Source organism: Cylas formicarius, unplaced genomic scaffold, assembly GCF_029955315.1.
Source record: "Cylas formicarius isolate icCylForm1 unplaced genomic scaffold, icCylForm1.1 PGA_scaffold_1__22_contigs__length_36826433, whole genome shotgun sequence".
NCBI lineage: Eukaryota > Metazoa > Arthropoda > Insecta > Coleoptera > Brentidae > Cylas > Cylas formicarius.
This window is the reverse complement of record NW_026844264.1, coordinates 8,204,602-8,214,020: the sequence shown is the minus strand read 5'-3', so window position 1 is coordinate 8,214,020 and position 9,419 is coordinate 8,204,602. Positions and strand designations below refer to the sequence as shown.

Here is a 9,419-nt window from a genome sequence, read left to right as displayed (position 1 = left end):
GATCGTTTGTTTTTTTCAAAATTAAAATATGCACCGTAGATAAAATAATGTCTGAAATCAAAAAGAATGATTTCATTCCACGCATGGGTACGAAGAAATTGTGGAAATTTAAACGACACCATAGACTTCAAAATAGTCATGTTATCCCAGTGTTCAACTGAACACAAACAATTAATGTTTATATAGGTTATGTTGTATTTTCAAAAAGTTTTGTAAGTTGTAAGTTGTAGCTCTGGTAAGTGATGGTGTTTTTTAATTTTAGACTATATATAATATAAAGAACTGCTAAAGATAAGTAGTTTTTATTACTCTTTAAGTGCGTGCAGTACTGTTATGTTATGGCTTCTCTAAAACCTCGTTTGGGTAACGGTAAAATAAACCTGAGGGAACTTTCAAAAGACATGTTTTTCAAGAATGTCGTCACCTCCAGATTATCTCAGGGAAACGTAGAAAACTTTCCTTTTAACGAATCTCGTTTCCGCGTAATATCAAAAAAAAATAACCTCGCTAACGTTGGCAAAGGAATTTTGTACTGGATGAAAAGAGATTGCAGAGTGGAAGACAACTGGGCCATGTGTTATTCGCAACAGTTGGCTTTAAAAAATAAACTTCCCCTTTTTGTGTGTTTTACGATTTTTGAGCAGCACTATTTGTGCCCCACAAAAAGACAGCAACGTTTTTTACTAACTGGTAAGTTCCTATTAGTATTCTCCGAAGTTATAACTTATTGATAATAGAAAAGGGAAGTCCTCCTTTAAATTATAAAATGTTGCCTTATTGTAAGTTTTGTCGCTCTTTCAGGGCTGGAGCAATTAGCGGAAAATCTTAAAGGTTTAGATATTAACTTTTATTTACTGAACGTTTCTCCAAAATCACTCGCTAAAATCGTTAACAAAAATAAACTTGGGGCGGTTATATGCGACTTAAATACCTTAAGAACTCCTAGAGAATGGGAAAAAGATTTTATGGATAATTTAGATTGCGATATTCCATTTGTACAGGTAAGAATTTTTGCTCTCTATCGTTTCTGCAGAGGGCTATTTTTACTTTCTTATTTATTAACGGATTACTCTATCCCCTCCCCACACCAGAAAATCAACATCATCAATACTTTTGTTAGATATACTTTGTCTCTTGACTTTTGACGGCAAACACTGAAATAGTCTGCGACGCAATAAACCATCACAACTAGGTATTGTAGGGCAGCATCAAGGACGGACTTTTAAAGTGTTCTAAAAACGTAAGGATTAAATATTATATTTTATGTTGGTATAATAAAATCGCGTTAGTATCTACTAATACAAAATAGTATGACACGATAAGTACGTTTTTCTTCAAAATCTAATTATGTTTCAAAAGTTGTCCTCTCTTGCATATCTATTCAAATTGAATTTCAGTTTTTGTACTTGATAAATTTTCTTGTTAGACAACAATTAGTTTTACAATATCTTGACAGTGAGATTGAAAATCACTACGTTTTTTTCGTTCATTCGATAATTCACTATTGAGAATATCCTTTACCAAGGATATTGGCATTTTTGTAAGCAGTGGTATACTCGTAGGAACCTATTTTGAAAACGGGTTATTACTTAAACGTCGTAATTACTTTTTGGGTTAGGGTCCGCAAAAGTCAAGACGATATGGTTTGGGACATACTTTACTACATTTAAGGTAGATGCGCACAATGTCGTTCCTCTGTGGAAATCTTCAGATAAACAAGAAATTATGGCTAGAACCATTCGACCTAAAATAACTAAAGTCCTATCAGAATTCCTAACGGGTTTTCCAAAGATATCCAAACATCCATATAAAGGAACACTGAATGTTCCGTCGGAATACTCGGTAGACTTTAAAGATGCTCCAGCTTCGATTAAAACTGTCTGGGATGTAGATGAAGTGATCGACGTAAAAGCCGGATGCGATGAGGCACTGGACACGTTGCACTCTTTCCTTTGCGACCGTTTACAAAATTACGGTATAAAAAGTAACGATCCCACTGCTGACGCTACATCAAATCTGTCGTTTTGGATTCATTTTGGTAACCACGAGTTGGCGGTGACGTTGCGAGTTTCAAATTTCTCAATTTTAGGACACATCTCGGCCCAGAGGATAGCTTTGGAGGTGAAAAGTTTGGAATCTCTCTATAAAGACCAAGTGGATAAATATTTGGAAGAGCTTATCGTCCGCAAAGAACTCGCTGATAATTTCTGTTTCTATAACGATAACTACGACCGTGTAAAAGGCGCCGCCAAGTGGGCTCAAGAAACACTATCGCATCATAAGTTAGTAAAGTCATGAAATGACATTCTTTCTAGCTTTGTGTTTTTTTTTTTCATTGTTATTTGCTCCCCTTTTGTTACAGAAAAGATAAAAGACTTTACGTCTACAACAGAGATCAATTAGAAAAAGGCCTTACACATGACTCCATATGGAACGCTGCTCAACAGCAGTTATTGAGAGAAGGAAAGGTGCATGGGTACATGCGAATGTACTGGTGTAAAAAAATATTGGAATGGACAACTTCTCCTGAGCAGGCGTTGGAATTTGCAATCTGGTTAAACGATACCTTTGCTTTGGACGGTACTGACTCCAACGGTTATGTAGGTAGGTTTATCTAACACTTGAGTGCCAAAACGAATATAAAACATCTTTTTTTTTTATTTCGATAGGGGTGATGTGGTCAATATGTGGTGTTCACGATCAGGGCTGGAAAGAAAGGGAAGTTTTTGGAAAAATCCGCTATATGGTTGACTATAGTTTGAGGAAGAAATTCGACATGGATGTGTATTGCGCCCGTTATGGAACCCTTACTGAATGTATCACTGGAAAAAGACCAATTAAACGAAAAAGATGATTTTTTTTTTGTTTTTAATTAGGTAATTTATTAAATAAATGACCATATTTTGAAATATTTCAGTATTTATAGTTAAACCTTTATTAGTGATAGGCAAAGAAAATTGACCCAAACTTATAAATAAATATAATTAACTAATCTTATGCTCTGCTTCTTCGTGTAAGAGAGTTGTAAAGCATTACTGAACTGTAAATCTTGGAGGTGGTAGCCGTATTCTATAGGCATAGTATGGTATATACAATGTTTGTAAAAATTCTTTAGAGTGGCAGGTAGACGGATAGGTCATTTATTTACCTATGTCTCTGTTTTTCAAATTAGTGAATTATAGAGACTTTCCGGCAGTTGTTGATAAGTTAGGTCGTGAAAATGCCTAGTTTTTTTAATAAACGAGGAAATATCTCCGAAAACATCCGATTGCTCCCAAATCCGTGCGGTAAAATCCCGGAAATATCCGAAGTGGCTCGGATTCATGGGAAACGAAACTGACGTGGTAAAGTGACGCTTCCCGCACGCTAGATCGATGGGTAATTAGGTATTTTACAGACGGGAGTAGAAAATTAGTATATTATGCAACAAGTGCGGTAAACGGCATTTGATTCACGAGTTTTTAATAAACGGATGAGTTAAAAAGTTTACCGAACGTGTTGCATACTATACTTTTTCTACGGCCGTTAATTATTGGGTACATTTTCGCAAAACAACACTAATACATTCACTGACATGACCGTCAAAATTCAAAATTCAAAGCGTTTGAAATATCTCCGAAAGTATCCTATTGCTCCCAAATCCGTGTGGTAAAATCCCGGAAATGTCCGAAGTGGCTTGGATTCATGGGAAACGAAACTGGCGTGGTAAAGTGGTGCTTCCTGCGCGCTAAATCGGTGGGTAAGTAGGTAGAATTATCGAATGAAGGAAAAAATGTAGTGATTTTCAATCTCACTGTCAAAATATTGTAAAACTGATTGTTGTCTGACAAGAAAATATATCAAGTACAAAAACTTAAAATTCAATTTCAATAGATATGCAAGAGAGGACAACTTTTGGAACATAATTAGATTTTGAAGAAAAACGTACTTATCGTGTCATAGTATTTTGTATAAGATGTCAAATGAAATATATATATATATATATATATATATATATATATATATATATATATATATATATATATATATATATATATATATATATTCATATATTTCATTTGACATACCATTGAATTCATTCCATTCGAAGTCCTGGATTTTCGCCGTTAAGAAGCAAAGAAGTGTCCAAAGAATATAGAAAACGTCGTAGCTTTGGAATTGAAATCTATCAAATGATCATGTAAACAAATAAAAACCAGACTGTCAAAAATATATTCTGTCATTATAAACTTCAAAAAATTTCTAATATAACTCGCTATTGGATACCCAGGAAGAAGCAATTTACATTAAAATTCAACCGTTGGTGATCCGTCAAAAAAATTACAGTTGTGGAATTCTCGACGTAATTTAAATGTTTTGTCGAACTGGCAACTGTCGCAGTGTGTTAGATTAAGAATGAGTCTCCAGAAAATCCATATAAACAGTTCCGTTATATTTAATTTAACCACAATTACTGCAATACGTCGAATTAACAAAGTAACTAACGAAAAGTGTTCTATATATTTGGGAATAGAAATATCAAACTTTATATCGTGAGAAACATCCTTTAACCGTTAAAATTTCGAATACAGTTTCACAGTAGGGTGTGCTGAAAATGTTTTTACTAGGCTGATACTCAAACTATTAGAAATAAACGGAAGTCGAAAGTTAAAACAGGTTTTACAAACCTATTTAAGAGTTGTGGGTATTTCTTGGCAATATGGTGGATGCGCTGACATATTGATAACATTCAACCGCGTTTTTCTTTAAATATCAAAGAGTTGGCACAAAATTTTAAGAGATTGCTTGTATTTGATACTTTCAGACACCGTTTTATAGAGACATTTTCTCATTTATTAACCGCCGACAAAGCCACAAAGTGAGAATTTTATTTGAGATTCGTCCATATGGTACACCGACTAGCATATCGGCAACGTTGCAAACGATCCGACGCTAACAGTGAACTTGAGGTAGGTAGGTTACTCGAGTTCACTGTCTTACTTTCAAACTATACAATCTCTCTTACATCACTTGTACTAGTGTGAGTGAATTAACTCGTTTTATGAGAAAGAAATGGCGCGTTCTTATCGATAAATTCCATAAATTGTTGATTTCCGGGGGATAATTGTTGAATGTTGCACCTACCACTAAATCTCCAGATTCAAACTTTAAATGCTCTGTCAAAAAGGCGTATTTATATTAGAAAATAAGGATTTTTTCTCAAAAAATTGGGAAAAACCATATTTTTTTATTTTAAGTTCGTACTTTCTTATATTTCAACAATTTCAATCAAATAGGTACCTAGGCAATAAAAAATACCAAACGAATAACTTCATAAAATCGCCTAGTGCTCGTTTCCTGAGCATGTCATCGATGCAACAAACAAGGTTAAACGCGATACAGTCTGCTAGGTTACCTGCGTTCATTGTCCCACTCACCTGATCTGCAATGACCAAGAAAAGAAGAGTATTACTAGAAACCACGTAAACACATTCACGCATGTCAATGAACTTTGCGAGTCCCGTAGATTCATGGCACCACAGAACGCCGAAAAATAGCATTTTTTTGGTATTCAGTATTTCGCAGTTTTATTTGTCAAGAAATATTTATTTGCAAATTTAATTAGAACATTTTCATTTCTGCGTTTGGTATACGTTTTGTAATTGAGCTTCTTAAAATTGCTGCCAGGGGCTGAACCGCTAGAAAATTCAGCGGTATTGAGTTTTGTTTGTTTTTTTCTTTAGTAAATATATTTACGATTGGTGAAACTTGTCAGATTTGTAGATGATTTGTCAATCTTGAGGCAACTAAAACCGACTGGCGCTCCATCTCCATCAAGTAATATACTAGTAACAAAATATTAATCAAAGCATTTGTTAAATTAAAAATAAAATCTGATTTACCGTGAATCTAAATCGGCCTTCGGTAAAATATGGTGTTGGTAATTAAACGGAATTTAAAACAAAAAATTGCTGGATATTATTTCGGGTTTCTAAAATGGCCCCCATTGTTGTTTTTAACTTTAAACTTTTGTTTCTACAAAAATGTGTAATGTTAACCATGTACTATTTTAAAGCCGAGAAAAATTAAAATCGTTTTGATGCAATATTGTTTGCTCGATCTTTTGCAAGGAGTTTTTCCTAGGCTAACAATGGTACTATGAATTATGGTAAAAAAAAATCTAGACAAGCAAGAAATACAACGATGTGATTTTTTTAATATCAGATAGTCAAATAACCACCCAATGAAAACCGCATATCTTTATTCTAACCTAAAATATGAAGAAAATAACTTAATTACGCGTTTATGTTTTGATAGGCTCACCCTTTTCCAAATATTTGTTATTACTTATTCTTCCATTAATTAATTAATTAGGTGTGGCCATTTCTTGTACTAAGGTGGCTTTTACTTGAGGAAAATTCATTTAACATAATTAAATTTTAACAAAAAATGTTCAGATTGGTTTGTGACAGCTGTTTCGGCAACTAAATAAATTGTGAAGTTGTGAATATTTTTTGTTCTAATTTAATCGCAATAAATATTTAAGGAATTAAAATTGCAGACCAACAAGACTTCCACCAGCATCAAATAAAAAATTTTATCATACTTATACAAATAATGGTAAAGGAATATTTTTTCTTTTTAAGTTAGTATTTTTGTTAAAACCAAATTTTATTGTATTATGTGTTGCGCACCACACTACTCAAAAGTACAAGAAATCCTTGCTGCTTGAGCTTATATCAGCAGCATTTTCTATCTATTAATATTACCTATTAACGCCAATCCAAGGAGTATTATTTTTGTCTTTTAGAAACATTTATTTTAATTTGCAGAACAGTTGAAATCAGTTAGATTAAAGCTGATGTTTTCTCTGAATTTCAAATGTTTTTCTGCGAAAATTTGTTATTTCCATTTTACCAACAAATTTGAATGGCTCTGGAATAGCCGAAATGAGTTACACTAAAATTGCTTTGTACTTTGGATTTTAAATTTTATTTTGAATATAAAAATGTATGTACGTAGGCTAATAGACTTAAATGAAACATGTCGGTGTAATGTGTAATAACTTCAAAATTTCCTTATTATTGATAAGCGAAAAGAAACCTTATCTTTATAGGCATTTCGCAGATACATCTAAACATATTTCGAAAAAACAAATTTCTTATCTGTTGCATTGTTTGTTACCGGATATTTGGGCGTGTAATTAAAATTTAAAATATCAAGAATTCAACATGCAGCTTTTGAATTTGTTGTCGTAAATACGTTGGTTTGTTTTGTTTTTGTTACTTTCACACTTTTGTAAAGGCGAAAATATTTTTTTTAATATAACTTCCCTTTTACTTAATTCCTTTTCTTTATAATATAAGCACAAACCAAAATTAATCGCGAAAAGAACGATGAACTTTAGATCAAATATCCGTTTTTTTTGCGTCATATTTGATGCAGTTATGTGAAAAGCCTCAAGTGAAGCAATCGGGTTTACTGTTACTCGAGATATACGGCTATCCGTTATTTCAGATGAAAGTAAACCTCCGTAGCGCTACGAGAGGTCTTTGACTGTTTGGTTTTACTTCAGCATCGAACATGGCCGCAACTGTAAATTTAATTAAAAGTAATCTTTAGAATTTGCGTTTTTGTACGCGTACCGGTTTATTAAACGGAGATTATTGGCGCAAGAGTTCCATACGGGGGAAGCGAAATGTTTCAAGAAGGTGCCATTATTTTTATCAAAAAATCAAAATTGATAGGTGATATGCGCCGGCGCATTACCATGGCGCCAAAACCGATTTTTTTTTAAATTCTAGTGTTTATTAATTATTTTTGTATGTTATGGCGTCCAAAGTATAAAAATCTTGCATGTTCATGTCGAAGATACTGGAGAAATGCATAAACATTCAATTATTCGATCATATTGAAAATAGCAACATTTTCCTGAAACTCAATCAGGATTCAGAAAAAATCATAGCTGCGCTACAGCACTGGCTAATGTAACACACGATATATTGAGGGCAGCAGACGAGGGTAATCTCACGGTGCTGGCTATATTGGATTTCTCGAAAGCATTTGATATGATAGATCATAAATTGCTTCTAGCAATTGTGCACTTTGTCGGTCTTAGTAACACATCGATAATTTTTTTCTAACTTTTTATCAAGTAGATCCCAGTTTGTCAGAATCGGATCTGTATTATCAGAACCACTGGACCTCCTTCGAGGTGTTCCGCAAGGAAACTCAAAGAATTGTCTTTAAAGCACTCCCTCCTTCTTAGTCCCCAAAAAATCGGGGATACTGTGTTGCCCGTAAAGGAGACTGTGCGTAATCTCGGCTTCATATTTGATGGCTCTCTTAGATGTATCGCTCATATAAATAGTTGTTGTCGAAGAGCTTATGTCAGAATAAAACATATACAGTAATCGTCACTTTATATCAAAAAAGGTAAAGAAGACTTCACTTTTCGACTCTCTCGTACTATCCTTATTCAATTACTGTGATGTTATTTACACAAATCGTTTAAACAGTTCTGATAAAAGAAAAATTCAGTTAATTCAAAATTCATGTCTTAGATTTATTCATGGAATAAGGAAGTACCAGTCAATTTCACACAAATTCTCTGAAACAGAAGGGCTTAGCATGGACAGGAGGAGAGAATTACATTCTGCTTGCTTTTTTTTATAAACGTATAAACTTTAAATGCCCCACGTACTTATACAGACGCATTGTATTCAGAACACATGTGCATAATTTAAATATCAGGTTTATTGGAAAGATCACTCCACCATTTCAAAGGACGGCAATGTTTGAGCGTAGTTTTACCTTTACCATTGACCGACTTGTTTTATTTACTTTTTTTATTTTAAACAAAAATATAATATAGTTTCTAGTTGGTTTTCTGTAATATATATAGCTTTTTATGTATTTATTTATATAAGCTTCTCGAAATTACTTGCTTATATCACTTTTAGTTTTTTTCATTTTTTTTATATATTGTAGGTAGACTTCTTGGCCTAGTTTATAAGTTAAATAATTTCCTACTTGGTTAAGTGGATCAGCGAGTTACTCCTATGAGTTTCTCATCTGAACTTCGCCATTTTTTGAACATTTGTTTACTTACTCCTCGCTATTATTATTATTATTATTATTATTATTATTATTATTATTATTATTATTATTATTATTATTAAATGGGATTACTAGGTTGCGCATACTTATACACAACCAGCTAGCAGTTTGAAGTAAATTAACTACCCGGGACCATTAGCTTAAAAAAAAATTAATAATAATTTTACAAGATGTTCGTTACAACAACATATCTTACCTAACTCTCGGGAAAATGAAAAATAACGTTTTTATATGAAGTACAGAGGTCCGCTAGCTTTGCTGGTGAGATAACTCCTCTCCAGCAAGCTTCAACTATACCCTCAGTCGTTGAACCCATCTTG

At 33.2% G+C, this 9,419-nt stretch overlaps 1 protein-coding gene across 1 annotated transcript; it reads left to right on the top strand.

Annotated features, from left to right (window-relative positions):
* The first annotated feature begins 154 nt into the window (after positions 1 to 154).
* On the top strand, positions 155 to 2,908 carry LOC132696453 (deoxyribodipyrimidine photo-lyase-like). Its single transcript, XM_060661270.1, has 6 exons — positions 155 to 690; positions 802 to 1,001; positions 1,672 to 2,038; positions 2,090 to 2,282; positions 2,363 to 2,604; positions 2,670 to 2,908. The coding sequence occupies exons 1-6, from the start codon at positions 339 to 341 to the stop codon at positions 2,852 to 2,854; spliced, it is 1,539 nt and encodes a 512-aa protein (XP_060517253.1). The 5' UTR covers positions 155 to 338; the 3' UTR covers positions 2,855 to 2,908.
* Positions 2,909 to 9,419: the final 6,511 nt, after the last annotated feature.

Bases quoted from the DNA above. Each gene is read 5' to 3' on its own strand.
- LOC132696453 (XM_060661270.1), top strand. From the start codon at position 339: ATGGCTTCTCTAAAACCTCGTTTGGGTAACGGTAAAATAAACCTGAGG. The intron at 1,002-1,671 runs GTAAGAATTTTT...ACTACATTTAAG, and splicing joins GCGATATTCCATTTGTACAG to GTAGATGCGCACAATGTCGT. The intron at 2,283-2,362 runs GTTAGTAAAGTC...CTTTTGTTACAG, and splicing joins GAAACACTATCGCATCATAA to AAAAGATAAAAGACTTTACG.